Genomic DNA, 16,655 nt, shown 5'->3' with positions numbered 1-16,655 from the left:
GCAGGGGGCCCGCCCCTCCTGTGGCCGCCAGGGAGCGCTGTCCGCGAGGGAGGTCGAACCTTTGTGGACGCTGACGTCATGGCCCCGCGCACCTCCTCACGGAGACGCTCTGCCGCCGCCACCACGCGAGCTGGGACCACGGAAAGCCGGGCTACTAAGCCGCTCCGGCCCGGGAGCAGGAAGTCCCACCCTCCCTGTAGCTGATTGGCTCAAACCCTGCCGCTCTCCGCCCTAAAAACCGCAGTCGCTTAGGCGGCCCGGGCGCTCGGGGGAAGGAGAGGTGGGAGACGTCGCCTCACTTCCGGCCGGCTTCACTACACTTCCTTGGAGTGGTCGGGTCTCTGCAGTTACAGGCCGACCTCCAGCCTTGGCCCGGCCCGCCCCGTCACTCAAGCACAGACGCGAAGCTTAAGAGAGCAGTTTCTCTTTATTGTGATACGGTCAAGCCGAGGGGCTGGACGCCAGAGCTTGGAGAACCAGGGCTGCAGACTCTCGCCAGGGGGACCCAGTTTTCCAGAGGATACCAGAATGGGTGGGAGGAGACCTGGGATAGGGAGTCTTTAAATAGAGGGAACTGGAGAGGGGAAATTGGACCGTCCTCTAGCGCACCATGTATTCCTTGCGCTTATTGAGCCGAACTTGGCAGAAAGAGAAGCCTCCGAGGAGGAGGTAGAGGCCCGCGGCGATGAAACAGTTGTAGCTGACTTGCTCGTAAAGGCTGTAAATTTTCTGAGGGCCATTCCTGAGGGAGGGGATTAAGCAGAGAAGTGTCAGTCATTAAGAAAATCCAACAGTTACCGGGCATTTAGTATGTGTGAGGCACCGTCCCAAGACCTTTTATGTATATTATCTTATTCAGTCTTCTGGATTAAAGGATTTATTCCATTATAATACCCCCTTTGCAAGATGAACCGAGACACAGAAAGGTGAAGTAACTAAAGAAGCCGCACCTAAACTGGTGGGTTTTAGGAGAGACGCTGAAGCCTGATTTCCGAGACCACTCCTAAATACATTCCATTTTTCTTTTATGGTGCTAGGGATTGAACCCAGCACCATAAAAGAAAGCGCGTAAAGCGGTATTCTACCACGGAGTTACAATCCCCAGCCTCTAACCACATTCTAAATAGAGAAACTCTCCTTTACCAGTACTCCCTCAGGGTCCTAAACATCCAGCCTCCGGCAATTTCCCGCTTACAATTCTGACCCTAGGTCCAGCCACTTTTCACCTGCACCCGGCTCCCCACTACCCCAAACCACTTACTCAAAATCTTTCTCCGTGACGGGAACGTCCTCAATTAACACAGCGGAATGGACGTTAAAAAATATTCCAAGCATTATCTGAAAAAAAGGGAATATGTAAGTTGTTGAACTCAGGCAACTGTTGCTGGTCACTCCCTAAATCCCTTTCATTTCTAATGTTGACCCAACACCTGTGCCTGGGATTAACCAGAACGAGCTAGTAGTATGAGTGGCTGTAGCTGGATTCGACCTCAGCCACCTGCAACAGGGCGAGAAGTGGGGACACTGAGACGAAAGGCTGGGACAAGGGCGGGAATAGTTAGCAACTCGACTCTCCCAGGAACCCAGACTATACTTCTCAGAGGCGTCATTATCACGGGACAGGGCGGAAGAAGTGAGGGAGAACAGGCACTCCATATTATTTATGGAAGTCGCCGCGGATAAAGTCAAGGGGGAGGGGAAGGCCTCAGTTACCTATTTCAGGAAGAGGCACTCCCTTTCCCCTCTTAGTCTCCATCCAACTAATGCATCTCTGAAGACCCCAGCTCCTCTTTTTCTTACCATAATGGGTCCGCAAATTTACCAGCCCTGGCTCCCATTCCAGGCTCTAGCCCCAGCACCTTCTCGCTCTAATTCCCTATTTTCTAATCTCAATTCTGTCTCATTCTCCAGCAACCAGTTATCCCATCAGTCCCTCTAGCCTGCCTGCTGCCTTTTAAGACCTGGGGTTTCCTGGCCTTCCAGCCCTCCAACCCGGGAGCTCCTCGGCCCGCTCCGACTTCCGTCGGGATGTCCCCTCACCAACATGATCACTCCCCAGGCGCTGAGGACGATGCCGCAGGCGGCCAGCTTGGGCCCACAGCACAAGAGCGATGCCATGAAGAAGGGAACCAGGGATTGCTTGAGTGTGAGGGAACCTGATGAGAAGAAACCCTGGACGCTCCGGAGTCCAGAGAGCTGGATTTGGGAGCTAGAGCCGCGGAGCGCGGAGGAGAGGGCGTGGCCTCAGGCCCCAACCATCATTCTGGGGGGCGGAGCGGAGAAGATGGCGCCCTGGGGCCCTTCCGAAACTTCGGTGGGAGGAGGTGGTGTCCGAGACCGAAGCAGAGCATCCAGAGGCGCTTTTTAATCTGTGTGGCTAGGGTTTGAGTATACAAGAGCGAGGGCTTAGGGTTTCTTGGTCTCCCTCACACCCCCGCATCTGAATGGAAGTAGCTGACACATCACGTGATCAGACTGACGGGTCACGTGACGAGGAACTAGCCGTAACCTTTCGGAAATGCCTAATTCTGGCAGGATCCTGGTAACTTGGGTAACGGGCTGTTAGGATGAGAAGCTTGGACTCCTCTCGTTTCCCCCTAAGACACTTTAGTCTGGGGCGGTCTCTGTGATGCGGAAATAGTAAGTGAGACGTAGAGATTTCTTCCGGAGAGCGCGCGTGTCTATCGCTTTTGTACTCCCCTCTCCCTTTAAAAATGGTTGTTCTGACACAGTGAAAGGAGATAGGAGCCCTCCTGGAGGCCAAAACATGCTGTTGTGGCAAGAACACTTTAAAATTGCTGAGAGTTCTTGGCATTAGAGATGGTTCTCTTAAACAACAAAGCTTGGGATACTGTATGGTTTTTATCATCTCTCTTGGAAAACTGTATACTTTTGGATGCTGAAACCGGGAAATTCTGGGGTTAGAGAAAGTCCAGGGAAAGCAGATTCGATGAGCAAGTTGTGAAGGTGAGTAATCCTGCTACAGGTATTGCAGAAAGTAAGTACACAAAAATGTCACTTTGCTGCCCTGTTTACTAGAGAAAGTGATTGTAGGCCCTTTGAGTAAAGTACTACAAGATTTAAAAATATGAGTAGATCGCCCTCTCCCAACTCCAGAATGTTTCTGTATTTCACTAGAGCGATGCAGATTTGTAATTATCATTCAGGAACATAGGGATGTTTGAAGAATGCTTATTTTTTGGGTGCCTGGGTTTGAACACATATTTTTGTTCAAAATTGTTCAAAAATGTGTTAACATATGACAAAGAACACATTTTTGCATTAAGTTTGTTGTATCCATTCTACACAGAGCACAGAATAATTGAGAGAGATCATTTTGATGCTGAGACTCCAGAACCAAAGAAACACTGTCATAGGCTAGAATAACTTTGTGGTATTTCCCCATTTATTTTGTGCATAGTATTATCAAAATTGTTGTGAAAGAGAACTTGGATCCTGGGAAACATAAAGAGATCACTGGGTATTAAAGGACCTAAAAAGTGGCCTTGAAATATGAGTTTTGTATATCTTTTGTTTGGGACTGTCTGGAAAAGGAAGTCATTTGAGGGCAAAGATTTTTTATTCTGGGCTATTCAGGGAAGTTTGGGGTACATGTCTAAATAGTGGAGTCAGGGTGAAGGGAAAATTGTCAATGAACTGTCAGCAATCTGTGAGTTGGCCACCAAGCATGAAGTCTAATTCCTGGAAAGGAGAATTAACAGAGGTAGTGAATTTCTTCAGTAAATCTCCTCTTTCTATCCCCAAACATGCTCTTGGATGTTTTGGAAGAAAGGTCAGTGGCTTAGGCTAGTATACTGTATAAGGACCAAGTCCAGTCTGTGGTCTCTGCATGTCTCTCAAGCAAAGTACTTTTTTTTTTGTATTTTTAAATAGTCAAAAACCCAAACTAATAATTTTGTGATAATGGAAGTTCATACCTAAGTGATCATAAATGAATTTTTATTGGAACATACTTAAAATAATTTACTGACATACATCATCTGTGCCTGCTTTCGTGCTACAGTGGGAGAGCTGAGTAATTGTGGCAGGGACTCTGAGGCCTAAATATTGCCTGGCTCTTAAATTTAGTGCTCTCTGGGCTAGTGGTATACTGATAGAAGGTTTAGTTGAGGGGGGAATCAGAGCCTTAGCAACAGAGACTTAGGAAAACATTATATTCAAGATGGACATGGCAGTCTTAAAGCTGATGTGACATCTTTCAGGTGGGGGCACCTTAGGTCTCAGATAGTGACACTGTTCTCTATGCGGCTTGGCTTCAGGTATTCATAAGGCAGGTCAAGTTGCTCATTCCGAGCTGTAATCTCATTTTCCAGGTTTTCCAGATCTGTTTGGAATTGGCTTAACACAGCTTTAGCCTGGGGGTCTGAGAAATATTCTTCTTTGTGATGCCCCAGAGGTACCTAAGATGGAACAAAGGATTAGTTTCTAGTCTGAAGACAGAAGCACCTAGAGCCCATTCCCTAACTCTGATTTTCCTTTCCAACTGTAGTTTTCATCTCCGGAGGGTTCCCTTCTCACCATGTCTGGCTGGCGGCGTCCCAGATGCCATGTGATGGTCATTTGAAGACAGGACTGCCGGATATCAGGTAGTGACCCCATCACTGTGGCCAATGTCACATCTTCCTTGGTGGTGGGTGGGGGCATCCGCATTGTGCAAGGGGCGTTAGGGACCCAGGCATACCAGTCCAGCTGGGGGAAGAAACTGTAACCCTAGACCCCTGGCACTTAGGGCTTGAATCCCTCTCTCACCCTTCGATCTCCCAAGGTCCAGACACTTGCCTTCAGGGACCTGGGCTTTCAGCTATCCATACCTGGCCCTGGTTGATGGCCCCATGCTGGGCAGTGCATGTGAAGACACACATGGTAAGGAAATGGCAGAGTTGAGCCCGGGACTGGAGAGAGATAGGGAAACCTGGGCAGAAAAGGAACAGGATTTAGAGGCTTCAGTATAATAGGAAAGAAATAAAGGCTGATGCCTTAGTAGGTCTGTATTTTAGAATTGATAGGTGTTTGTTTATTTACTTAGGTATGTTTGTGTCAGACATGGATTTCTAGGAAGAGTTTGAGAAAGGCTATTTCTTTCTTGGAGATGAAAGTGTAGTGCGTGTGTGTGTGTGTGTGTGTGTGCACACACACACACATGCATAGAGGAGTTGAGATAAACTAAGGTACTGTCTAGAGAGAGGACAAGATTGACCAATGAACCTGAGTCCCAAAGATCAGGGAACTAACTTCAGGTTTAAGCCACAACATATATAGTATTGAGGTTACATCTGGGAATGACCTTGCACTTTGGCAAGTATGAAAATACCTGGCTCTTCTGCATGGTGGATAATAGCAGATAGGAAAAAGGAAGAGAGCCAGGTTGGGTTATTATAGGCTTTAGTGGTAAACTTTTCCTATTTATATCTTCAGGCAGTACCTGAATGGGGGTACCACAAAGATAACATGTGAGTCCCAGCATGGACAGAACCCCTCACTGGCTCTGCCCTGGTTGGTTCCTAGGCCGTGGCAGGGCATCTATGACTGAGGTGGGGACAGGAGTAGGGGTTGATGGCCAGGGTCTCTGAGAAGGACAGTCCATGGGTATCTAGAATTTCCCTGAGTCTTAAGATGTGTGACTGGAATTTGGGTACTTTTGTGTGTGGAGGGAGGGATATGATACTGGGTTGGGGTTCTGTCTCAGAGGGACAGGGCTGGGAAAGGGCTCTTGCAGTGTCTGAGGAGCTCCTGTCTTTGAGATGGATCTTACCTCTGTTCTGGGCCTGGCATAGCCCCACCTCTGTGATCTCTCGACACCAGGCCTGCAGCTCAGGGTCCCCCCTAACGATGTCATCCCTCTGGTAGAAGAGGTGGACGATCCCTTCCACATACCTGCTCAGAGAAGGGAGCTTAGCTCTCTCATGGCAGAGAGCTCCAGTCTCTGACCTCTATTCCTCTAGCTGTGGCCTCAGATCAACTGACTGTCCCTGTACCTGAACAGATCCTATCTGACTTACTTTGGGATATTCTCCAGGGTTTAGTTTAAAAAAATTTTTTTGAGGTGCTGGGGATGGAAGTAGGGCCTCAGACAGGCTTGGCAAGTGCTCTACCACTGAGCTATACCCACAGTCCTCCCCAGGTTTTTGACATACTAGCATAAAGGAAGGAGATGTAGTTTACTAGTTCTAGGTATCCTCTGTGTATGGCTGCTATCTATTATTCCTAGTAAAACCCTGATTCTTCCAGATCCCTCAGTTTCTACACTCACAGCTCTCCTCACCTGTGTACTGCACCCCTATCTCTTCATTTTTAGACCTCACCATCTCTTCATTCTTCCTTTTCTCTCTCTCCCAGCTTTTGCCCCATGCTGACCTGAAGCCAGAGCCCTACCTTCCCTCTCCCACCCATTTTTCAGCTCCTTCTACCTACCGGGCAATGATCTCCCAAAGCTGTAAAGCATCATGGGCATAGAGGGCACTTGGGATTCCCAGCAGGCCCCGGTCAGCCAGGTCATCAGGAGGACAGAGGGAACAGTAGGTCAGCTGAGCCATTGCCCGGTGGAGCAACTGCACATGGCCCCCTCCACCTGTGTTTGCTGCCTGGGATAAGAATTGACAGGGCTTGAGGGATGGAAGCAGAACCAGAGAATGATAGCCTGTTATGCAAGAAGTTCAAGATGGGGTTTATAAATTTAAAGACATGTATATAAAAGGACAGGACTTACAGGTTAAGGGTCAGGACATTCTCATATGTCATCTGGGATGCTGAAAATGGCAGAAGATTGCAGAGAGCTGGGTGATTAGGCAGCTCCGTACTTATTCCTTCCTTACCTGATCAAATAGTCCTCCATCTGAAATGAGCTGGGTTCGGGCCCGGGTGTTGATTTCCAAAGTATAGCGGATATGGGGGACCAGGAGCTGGAGTGGAGGACATTGGAGGTTAGTTAATGGAAGCTATGTTTGGGTCCTTCATTGTAGGGCCTGGCACCCAACATGGTGGTCTGCTCCCTTATTGATGCTTTCATCCCTCTTGCTTCCTTGGTCTGTTTATCTGATCAGTCTCATGTTCTCTAACTTCCTTGTGAGTCAGGCTCTGGAGCCACTTTGCCTTTGATACTAGGCCAAGTTTATACCCTCTCATCTGCAATCTCCTCATCTGTCAGTAGGGGGCAATAATAGGATCTCTTATCTCAGGGAGCTTTGGTGACGTCTGTGATTATGTGAGTGATGTGTGAAGAGTTGATAGAACATCCAGAAATTCTCCAATAATAACTGTTATCATTCTCTTTATTATTCCTACCTTGATTATAGGTATTCCTAATGAATCAGATCCTTTTGACTTTCTTTTATATTCTACAAATCACATCCTCATACCTTAAACTAGCCTCTCTACATCTCTTTGTCATGTCACTGTTGGTTTTGTTTTGTGGGCAGTTTGAGCAAGTAGTTTCAGTCAGAATAGAGGGGCTACATTGATCTACCTGCTTAAAGGAGCAGAGGGGCTGCTGTCAAATCTGTCCCCATTGCCACCTGGACACTGTTCAGCTACCTCTTTCCTGCTTTTCCTTGCCTATTGAAATAGGTTACCTGAGGTGCTGGGATTGTAGCTCAGTGGTAGAATGCTTGCCTAGCATGAGGCACTGGGTTGGATATGAGGATCAGACCACATAAAAATAAATAAATAAAATAAAAGCATTATGTCTATCTACAACTGAAAAAAAAAAAAAAAAAAAGGCTACCTGAACCTGGGGCCTGCCTTTAACCTCAGCAACTTGGAAGACTTGAAAAGCATTACAAATTTGAGGTCAGCCTTAGCAACTTAGTGTGAGACCCTATCTCAAAATAAAAAATTAAAAAGGCTGCGGATGTAGCTCAGTGGTAACCCTGCCCCCCCCACAAAAAAAATACTTGATCTTCACACATGTTTCTTTGTACCTTAGACTTATTTATCTTCCTTTCTACCCAATTAATTTGCAGGTTTCATCCAATTTTGGTGTTTATCTGAATTGTTGATGCTGGATGCAGGAGAAACCCAAGTGATCATTTTGTTATTAAGGTATCAAAGCAGCTTACGTTAGAATGAAACTTTTCAGAAAGTTCATGAAAGATGCTGAATGTCATGGAAGGCCCAAAGTCCACATGAGGAGAGAAGATGCCTGAGACAAACAACTCCTAATAATAATAAATGTAAGAACTAATTTTTTTTTTGTAGCATGTAGTACATGTTACATGATTGTTTTATGCCATTTTATCCTTTAACAACACCATGAGGGACATCCTGTTATTCTCATTTAAATATGTAGACATTGGTAAGTACTGAAGCCAGGATTCAGGATTGAGACCCTAGCCATCAAAAGGTGGCCATTTTGATGATTGCAGGCTTCACCCTCCTATGTACCCTGTAACAACTCAGCTATTTGCCATGGGAAGAAATTGTTAATGGTGAGTGATGACAATGTAGGACTGAGCTAGAGAGGAGAATTCTAAGTCTGAATTGAGGTTTCACTTAATAATATTGAGCAGAAGATGATGATGCAGGAGGCATCATGTGACAAATAAATTCCAAGATCCTTTTAAACATACTGGTCTCTTTCTTGTCTATTTTCCAAAGAGGTGACCTTCATGGGTCACAGCTATATTGGCCAAGGTTGGGAGGTCCAGATGGATGTCTTCAGCTGAAATAGTTCAGTTGTTCTCCATACCAAGTGCTTACTTGCATATCTTGCCAATACTTCAAACTCCTTGTTGCTTAAATCAAATATCTCATTTTACCCCCAAACTAGCTTCTTTCAACTTTTCTATTACTCTGGTTCAAAGTTTCTGTCATTTTGTGCCCTTCTCTGCCATGTTCCTTATCTGAAAGTGTCATTGAGATTTTGAGAACATTTTCAAAGCAAGAATAAGTCTTACTTAGCTGTCTTCTGCCTAGCAGTAAACACTACATTGTTTCATAAAATTATAGTATTTCTAGGTCAGTACAGCACATGGCACAAACTATGGGCTCCTGTGTGTCACAGAAGCTTGGACTTGTGATTTTTCTCTCTCCAGTCTTGCACCTGGACATGCTACAACTTTTCTGTTTCCTTTATTTACCATGTTTTTGATTTTTCATTTTCACTCCTGTGTAATGATGCCACTAGTGCACATCTTTACTGTCTTACTCTTGGGCTTATCTCCTTGTATTCTGATCTTTTGCTACTTAGCTGACTACTCTCTTGGGGTGGAACATTCTCCATCAGTTCTATACTGTTTATAGGTTGTCTCTTGTGATTTCAAACTTTAATTCCAGAAATTGTTCTTGGTTGGTTCTTGGGGGCTTCTTCCTGACAAAATATTAAGTCTCCTAAGGTAGGAATAAAGCCTTTGTATTACTCCAAAGTATAAATAAGACTTTTTTTTTTTTTTTTTACTAATGATATTCCATCTATACTGCAAGCTGATTCCTAGGCTGTTAGATCTTTGACAGTTTCAGAGAGCTCCCTTATAACGTGTCTGAAGAAGTTAGGTAAGAGTAGAGCCTGTACCTTGAAAACAGGGTGCAATCCTGGGAGGCACCTCATAGTAGCAACAGCAATGACCTCAGCCACCAAATGAGTGTTCAGCAAATGATACTGGAGCTGGTGCAGTTGGAAATCTGAATTTCGGACCCAGGACTTGGCCAGGAGCCAGGCAAGTGGAGGATCTGATGGCAGGAACAGTGTTGGGGTTGGGAAGCTGGGATTGGGAGGTTGAATCTGGAAGAAAGAAAAAATTGAGTATTTATTGAACTATCAACTTTGTATGACACGATCAGCATTTCTGAGGAAACAGGTGACTAAGCAAGACTATTACCTTCTAGAGGGTTATAATGTAGTAGGAGGAATAAGAATCCTTCCTCTCCTCACTGGCTATGATTTTATGGTCTTGTTGAATGCAGGAGAAACTGGAAGCAGGGAGTCCAGTAAGGAGGTTCTAGCAGTCTTTTAGGAGAAATAGGATGGGAGTCAGAGCTCAGGTGGCAGAGAGGGAAGCAGAAGTTGGATGCGTACAATTGTTGACAATGATAATAATAACTGATTGTTTGATGGGAATAGTGAGAAAAAGGGTTATCCAAGAGAATAGATATTCAGAATTAGAAGATGCTTAGAGATTAAATAATAGTTCAAAAAGTGTGTTCTGAGATGCAGAATCAGCATTACTTTGGAACTTGTAATAAATGAATATTCTCTGTGCCCACCCCCAGACACTAAATCAGAAAGTCTAGTGGTGGCATTGAAGACCCTGTGTTTTAACAAACACTTGAGGTGATTCGGAAGCATACTAATGTTTGACAGCTGCTAGGTATAGGATGAGGATTCGAAGAGGCCATTATGATTCTTGAATAAGTATTTCCATTAGGTACATTGGGAAGACCCGGCTGTGCACTGTGACATGAAGATAGGTCTTGGTGTGGATGGGATTTAAGAGGCCAAAGTTAAGGGATTGGGTCCTTAGGAGCAAAGGTTGATGTGAACAGAGAAGTGGGAATGAGATGCTCAGGGGGCCTCACCTGGATGACCATGGGTAACAGCTTCCCATTGGGTTCCATCTTCAGCATGACAAGGGGGGCAGCCAGATACTGCTTCTCTCCTTTGATCACATTGGCTGGAATTCCATCCAGCAGGATAAAGTCAGCCTCAAATAGGGAACCATTCTGGAGAAAAGAGGAATGTATCCATTGCAGAGTTCAAAATCTATTCATAAAGAGAATCAATCTGACAAAAGAAGTAAAAGACCTCTACAATGAAAACTACAGAACACTAAAGAAAGAAATTGAAGAAGACCTTAGAAGATGGAAAGATCTCCCATGTCCTTGGATAGGCAGAATTAATATTGTCAAAATGACCATACTGCCAAAAATGCTATACAGATTTAACGCAATTCCTATTAAAATTCCAGTGACATTCTTCATAGAATAGAAAAAGCCATCATGAAATTCACTTGGAAAAATCAGAGGCTCCAAATAGCCAAAGCAATCCTTAGTGAGAAAAACAAAGCAGAAGGCATCACAATATCAGACCTTAAGTTATACTACAGAGCTATAGTAACAAAAATGGCATGGTATGGGCACCAAAACAGACATGAAAACCAATGGAACAGAATAGGAGACACAGATACAAACCCATATAAATAAAGTTATTTCATATTAGACAAAGGCACCATCAACATACATTGGAGAAATGACAACCTATTCAACAAATGGTGCCGGGAAAGCTGGAAATCCATATGTAGTAGAATGAAATTTAACCCATCTCTCACCCTGCACAAAACTCAAAAGAGGATCAAGGACCTAGGCTTTAGACCAGAGACTCTGAACCTCCTAGAAGAAAGTGTAGGCCCAACTCTTCATCATGTCAGCTCAAGAACCAAATTCCTCAACAAAACTCCTAAAGTGCAAGAAGTAAAATCTAAAATAACTAAACGGGATGGTATCAAACTAAAAAGCTTCACAGCAAAAGAAATAATCAAGAACATGAAGAGAGAGCCAACAGAATGGGAGAAAATCATTGCTACTTGCACCTCAGATAAAGAATTAATCTCCAGGATATACAAAGAACTCAAAAAACTTAACACCAAAACAGACAAACAAACAAATAACCCAGTCAATAAATGAGCAAAGAAACTGAACAGGCACTTCACAGAAGAAGAAATATGAATGGTCAACAAATTTATGAAAAAATGTTCAACATCACTAGTAATTATAAAAATACCAATTAAAACTACAGTGAGATTCCATCTCACTACAGTCATAATGGAAATTATCAAGAATATAACAGTAAATGCTGGTGAGGATGTGGGGACAAAGGAACACAAATTGGATCAACCACTCTGGAAAGCAGTATAGAGATTCCTCAGAAAACTTGGAATGGAGCCACCATTTGACCCAGTTATCCCATTCCTTGGTTTGTAACCAAAGGATGTAAAATCAGTATACTGCAGTGACACAGTCACATCAATGTTTATAGTGCTCAATTCACAATAGCTAAGCTATGGAACGAACATAGGTGCCCTTCAACAGGTGAGTGGAAAAAGAAAATGTGGTGTATATATACATAGTGGAATATTACTCAGCCATAAAAAGAATGATGTTATGACTTTTGCCTTTAAATGGATGGGTCTGGAGACTATCATGCTAAGTGAAATAAGCCAGGCTGAATGTTCTCTCTGATATGTGAATGCTAATACACAATAAGTGAGGTAGGGAAGAATAGAAGTTCAGTGGATTAGACAAGGGGGGATGAAGGGAAGGAAGGAGGATGGAAATAGGAAAAACAGCAGACTGAATAGGACATAACTTTCGTATGTTCACATATGAATATACCACCAGTGAAATGAGATACTAATTAGAATAAGTTATATTCCATATATGTATAACATCAAAATACACTGTACTATCATGTATGTCTAAAAAGAACAAATAAAAAAAATTATATCCCTAAAGGGTCAGGGCAAAGGGCAAAACATTTGAAGACATTCAGTCCAGCTTAGCATCCTGCATCAGTTCCAGAGCCCTATTGGCAGAGCCCTACTGGTCCAATTCCTCTCATTTTAAAGTGAAGAAACAGCCTAGTGAGGGTAGATGTCTTGTGCAGGGATATGTAGTAGCAGATCTGGGTTTAGAACTAGGCCCATTTAATCCAGTGGCATAGGTGTTATCAACTGATCCCTTGTCCAGGTGGCCAGACCCCTACTCTGTCATCCCCTAATGGTCTGTTCTCTGCTTTTGGCTCCCATCAGCTCAGCCATCCCTCTTCCACTCCCTATATAAATCTTACCTCCTCTGCCAAATATTCCACAGAGCTTCCCCTGGCCCCCACTACCACTGAATATAGCATACAGGCATGCATTTACACAAGATTCTGTCTGGACTTGGCCTCCTCATGTTCAGTTCATCTGTCCCAAATTCATCTCCTCCCTCACTCCCCAGAAAACCTTCCTGAATTTCTCCATCTGTTGGCACAGACTTTTTCTTTTCATTTTCTTTTTTTGTGCCCATGAATACTGGAGTCCAGGACACTGACATCAGCCAGGAATGTCATAGTTCCTCCTAACATCTTTGGCCCCCATCTGTGCCCTGAAGTGCCTCCTATTTCTCTGTTTATGCTGAGAGTTCTTAAAAGTTTTTCCCCAATACTTGGTCATTTCTAGACTTTTTTTTTTTTTTTCCAACGCGAGTCTGCACCAAGAGGCAGCCTCCTTTCCTGTGACTTATCTTTGGCTTCTCATCTTCACCAGTTCTTCCCGCCACACTACTAAGGAGAGAACAATGCTGAGTGTATGTGTTTGTGTGTGGGGTACCTGAAGTTCTTTCTCCAACTGGGCTTGAAGTTCTTCTGTTCCTGAGGGCAGCACCAGCCTGGATGGCAGAGAGGTGGAGCGTCTCAATAGCATGGGGTTGGTGCCATTGAGGAACTGGTAGCCAAAAAAGTCATCCTCCTGCCAGCACTGGTGGATCTTCTCTGTGGGGAGGGAGAGGGGTAGAGGAGGGAGATTACTACTTGGACATCCTTCTCCTTAAGGCCTCAGGGATTCAGACTATCCTGAGTCCCTTTCTTTTCATTCTTGAGGCTTCTGTGAGATCAGAACAGGAACAACATGTTTTTACTTGGCAAGGAGTTGTGGGGGACCTTGAAATACGATGGACGGGCCATCAAAAGGGACCACCAGAGAGATCTGGGGGAGTCACTGACCAGTCAGGGCACTCTTCTGGCCCCAGAAGATCAGATCAAAGTCTTCCAGACGGTTCCAGCGGCTCAGGAGGGTGTAAACACGTTTGAGGACCATCTCCAGAGCCCTAGAACATATTTTGGGGGCATGAACCCATTGGCTCACCCCTCAGGCCCTCACCATATACCACCATTCTTGGATCTCCCAACTCTGATGCCACTCTGAACTCCATCCAGCCTTTTTCTCACCCTGCCTTCAGTGCCCATTCGAAGTCTAGCCTCTTCTCCTCTTGGAATCTCACATTTGGGTGTAGGTCATCCAAACAGTTTGCAGCTATTGTCAGGGGTATCCCTTCCTTCCAGGTGGCCCAGCTAGAAGTTGGGACAAAGCTTCAGGGAGGGTGTTGAGGTCAGTGATAAGGGCAGGGGCAGGGAAAAGGTGGGACAGTTGGGAGGGCTGTGGATAGGTGATCACCAGTAGATCTGTTGTCTTTCCTTCAGTTCCTTCTCCCGATGCTTCTGGAAGACGTCCAAGCCATTGTCTCCTGCCAGGCGGGCTGGGGAGACATTAAGAAGATTGGCCATGAAGCTTTGGTTCTGTGCTCTCCTCTGCTGGTCCTTAACTTTCTTTTTATCACCAGATTCCATGTTTTCAGTCCTGTTCTATTGCTTTTATCTCTGACTTTCCCTCTCTTGATTGATTCCCTCTCCACATTTATCCCATTGTTAACCAGTCCTGTATTCCCAATTTCACTTATTTCATCCCTCATTTTTTGCCTGAAGACAAAAATCTCATGTTTGCCACATTTTCTTTTTCCTTAACTCATCTTCTCCTATTTCATTAAGTGAAATTAAGTGACCCTATTTCACTTAATTAAGGTGATAAAATCTTAGTCACCATATGTCCACACCTATCTGCTGCTAAATATTGGCCTGGCTTATTTCACATGTCTTATACCCAAAGTGCCACACCTTTACCTGTCCCTTAAAGATTGTTTGCTTTAAGGATCTGATTTTATTTTTCTCAGACTTACCATTGTAGATTTTTATTTATCGACTTTCTCCTGCTCTTACCTGTACTTAGACTTACTTGTCTCAAGTCATATGTGTCATTTTTCCATCCTTAACCACCTGGTCATCATTTGTCTCTATTCATCTCTCTCTTACTAGTTTCCCATAGTAAAAATTCAACATTTGCTGTCCTTATTTATTCCCACCTCACACCAGCTCTCTTAACATCGTGTAATTTGTTTCCATAGCTGTCTTCTGCTCACAGGTCACCCCCATCTCCATTCCACGGCCCCCTCACCTGTCCCTACCCTAACTTGTTCTGAGTTAAAGAGAGATCTTCATACTTTGCTTCTCTGTTTTCCTTTATCGTTGCATCTCCTACTCCCTGTCCTCACTTTGGAAGAGGGAATTTCCAGATCACTTACCCCCGTCTCCAGTCTCACTTGGACCATCATATATTTTGAGTAAAACTCAGAGACTTCATAACTTCTTGCTGTCTTGCATCCTGGAATCCCTACACTTCATGTGTGTCTCCATCTGTCCTTTCTCTAAGCCCCACCGACCTTCCTCAATCCCATTCTGCCCCGCTGCTCCCAGCACTTTCTGGGGAGTCCTTGTGCCTACTTTCCCCACGCTGCCCTCTCACCTGTGCCCTCGGGCAGGCTCAGGACGCCCTTGCCTTGCACCCAGCGGTAGCATGGGAATGCGGTCTCCGCAGAGGTTCCCGGACACTGCACGGTGATGCGATCGCAGAACCATGCGTCGTCCACCAGTGAGTGCTGTTTGCGCAGTTTCACGAATTGCAATGTGCCTAGGTCCTCCGGACTATCCAGAACAAACTCCTCTTTCTGTGGGAGCCAGACCTGCCAGACTTAGCCGAAGGGACCCAGAGAAGCCGCTTTGAGGGCGGAGCCGGCCCTTTGTGGAACCTCAGTTTATTAGGGCCTCAGAAGACAGCCTCTCTCCCGTCCCCATTTGACCTGCCCCACACTCCGCGCTCCTCGGGAGGGCAGAAGCCCACAGTGCGCTGCCCTCTGAGACTTGAATTGATGATGGAGCATCATCATCTTTTAGTTTACCCCAATCCCTAAGCTGTCACCGAGACGGTACCTGGAGGAGTTTCACAGTCGACCACAGATTGTATGGCTACACTGACCCTGGGGCCATTTGGAGAAGGAGTTGGTGGCTGCCAGGACCAGGGTCTGGGTGAGGGAGAAGCCCAGATGGAGCCTATGGCTCCCAACCCTGTTCCTGACTTCGCTTCGGGCGTTCTAACTCCGTAGAACTCCCAGCCAGCGCGGTTGCGCAGTCACTGGCCCCCAGTCTCCTGCCGCTTTCCCGTGTCTGGTACCCTGCCGGGCTAGGGGCCCGGGGCCCCTCTCTCGCAGGCTGACCTCTCCTCGCACGGGCCGCAGCTGTAGCTCCAGCTCTGCTTCTCCGCGCTCCCCGACCAGCCACAGGCGCACGCAGTTGTGTGACCCGGAGAAGAGCCAGGCTCCGGTGGCCACGCGGATGCGGTAACAGTGGCCCATGGCGACCCCAGGAGCTCAGGCGAGGAGAGCCAGGTCCTGAGCGATTCCTGGGACCTCCCGGGGCCGCCGGCGCCTCAGGGTCAGCTCCAGATCTTTAAAGATGGGTCTGCGTCCCCGCCCTCCGAAGTCCCCGCCCCAGACTAGCCTGAACCTGCGATTCAAGCCACACAGCAGGATGTGGGGAAGGGCTGTGCCTTTGGGTCGGGTCAGAGTGTAGCTGCTGGAGGAGAAAGGGACCCTGGCCATGGTGAGGATGAAAGAATGGGTGCGGCGGGGCCTCTCTGGACCTCCTGGGGAGACCTAAGGGCAAGAGCCTCCAGGTTGAACAAGGATGAGGACATTTCCCAGGGATCTGGAGGTCTTTGGGGGTAACTAGGAGAAAGAGGGGGTGAGTCTATCTTTCAGGGAAGTCCATGCTGTTCTGG

General features: G+C 46.0%; 3 protein-coding genes and 2 long non-coding RNA genes across 18 annotated transcripts in view; 2 read left to right on the top strand and 3 right to left on the bottom strand.

The window, feature by feature from the left end:
• The window catches only part of CUNH17orf49 (chromosome unknown C17orf49 homolog), a 2,751-nt gene extending 2,560 nt beyond the window's left edge, over nucleotides 1–191 (bottom strand). For all 6 annotated transcript variants that reach the window (XM_015504544.2, XM_015504545.2, XM_015504547.2 and 3 more), the window contains exon 1: nucleotides 60–191. In XM_015504544.2, the coding sequence (XP_015360030.1) occupies nucleotides 60–80 (21 nt within the window). In that variant the 5' untranslated portion in view covers nucleotides 81–191. The remainder of the gene's footprint in view (nucleotides 1–59) is intronic.
• Nucleotides 1–742, top strand: part of LOC125615019 — a 5,855-nt gene extending 5,113 nt beyond the window's left edge. The window contains exon 2 of the long non-coding RNA XR_007345586.1: nucleotides 1–742. This exon is cut by the window's left edge and continues 1,050 nt beyond it. This is a non-coding gene — a long non-coding RNA (uncharacterized LOC125615019).
• On the bottom strand, nucleotides 409–2,436 carry Rnasek (ribonuclease K). The gene is made up of 3 exons (XM_015504550.2): nucleotides 2,041–2,436; nucleotides 1,262–1,338; nucleotides 409–742 (listed from the first exon to the last, which is right to left on the bottom strand). Exons 1-3 carry the CDS (start codon nucleotides 2,116–2,118, stop codon nucleotides 601–603), a joined length of 297 nt encoding a protein of 98 aa, XP_015360036.1. The 5' UTR covers nucleotides 2,119–2,436; the 3' UTR covers nucleotides 409–600.
• Nucleotides 2,437–2,483: 47 nt separating this feature from the next.
• Nucleotides 2,484–16,655, top strand: part of LOC125615018 — a 111,277-nt gene continuing 97,105 nt past the window's right edge. For 3 of the 7 annotated variants that reach the window (XR_007345581.1, XR_007345580.1, XR_007345583.1), the window contains exons 1-3: nucleotides 2,484–2,640; nucleotides 4,511–4,607; nucleotides 7,980–8,189. This is a non-coding gene — a long non-coding RNA (uncharacterized LOC125615018). Of the gene's footprint in view, nucleotides 2,641–4,510; nucleotides 4,608–7,979; nucleotides 8,585–14,188; nucleotides 15,352–16,655 lie in introns of those variants that run through there. The other 4 variants (XR_007345582.1, XR_007345585.1, XR_007345584.1 and 1 more) reach the window with 3 other exon arrangements.
• On the bottom strand, nucleotides 3,385–16,333 carry Alox12 (arachidonate 12-lipoxygenase, 12S type). Of its 3 annotated transcripts, none has more exons than XM_048797935.1 (14): nucleotides 16,093–16,332; nucleotides 15,345–15,546; nucleotides 14,163–14,244; nucleotides 13,937–14,077; nucleotides 13,712–13,815; nucleotides 13,320–13,480; nucleotides 10,531–10,674; nucleotides 9,527–9,736; nucleotides 6,834–6,920; nucleotides 6,433–6,602; nucleotides 5,774–5,895; nucleotides 4,833–4,933; nucleotides 4,540–4,710; nucleotides 3,385–4,421 (listed from the first exon to the last, which is right to left on the bottom strand). In XM_048797935.1, exons 1-14 carry the CDS (start codon nucleotides 16,228–16,230, stop codon nucleotides 4,242–4,244), a joined length of 2,013 nt encoding a protein of 670 aa, XP_048653892.1. In that variant the 5' UTR covers nucleotides 16,231–16,332; the 3' UTR covers nucleotides 3,385–4,241. The 3 variants fall into 3 exon arrangements, with proteins under 3 accessions (XP_048653892.1, XP_015360029.1, XP_048653893.1); XM_015504543.2 differs by having other exon boundaries at nucleotides 13,937–14,059; nucleotides 16,093–16,331; XM_048797936.1 differs by lacking the exon at nucleotides 10,531–10,674 and having other exon boundaries at nucleotides 16,093–16,333.

The sequence above is a fragment of the Marmota marmota genome, unplaced genomic scaffold (genome assembly GCF_001458135.2).
Source record: "Marmota marmota marmota unplaced genomic scaffold, marMar, whole genome shotgun sequence".
Lineage (NCBI taxonomy): Eukaryota > Metazoa > Chordata > Mammalia > Rodentia > Sciuridae > Marmota > Marmota marmota.
This window is presented reverse-complemented; position numbering and strand designations above follow the sequence as displayed.

Excerpts from the sequence above, each read along its gene's own strand:
- Alox12 (XM_048797935.1), bottom strand. The coding sequence starts at position 16,230 with ATGGGCCACTGTTACCGCATCCGCGTGGCCACCGGAGCCTGGCTCTTC. Across the intron at positions 13,816-13,936 it reads GAATGGGCACTGAAGGCAGG|GGCTCTGGAGATGGTCCTCA; the intron begins GTGAGAAAAAGG and ends AATATGTTCTAG. Across the intron at positions 6,921-9,526 it reads GATTGCACCCTGTTTTCAAG|CTCCTGGTCCCCCATATCCG; the intron begins GTACAGGCTCTA and ends CCTCCACTCCAG.
- Rnasek (XM_015504550.2), bottom strand. The coding sequence starts at position 2,118 with ATGGCATCGCTCTTGTGCTGTGGGCCCAAGCTGGCCGCCTGCGGCATC. Across the intron at positions 1,339-2,040 it reads CCTGGGGAGTGATCATGTTG|ATAATGCTTGGAATATTTTT; the intron begins GTGAGGGGACAT and ends CCTTTTTTTCAG. Across the intron at positions 743-1,261 it reads GTCACGGAGAAAGATTTTGA|GAATGGCCCTCAGAAAATTT; the intron begins GTAAGTGGTTTG and ends CCCCTCCCTCAG.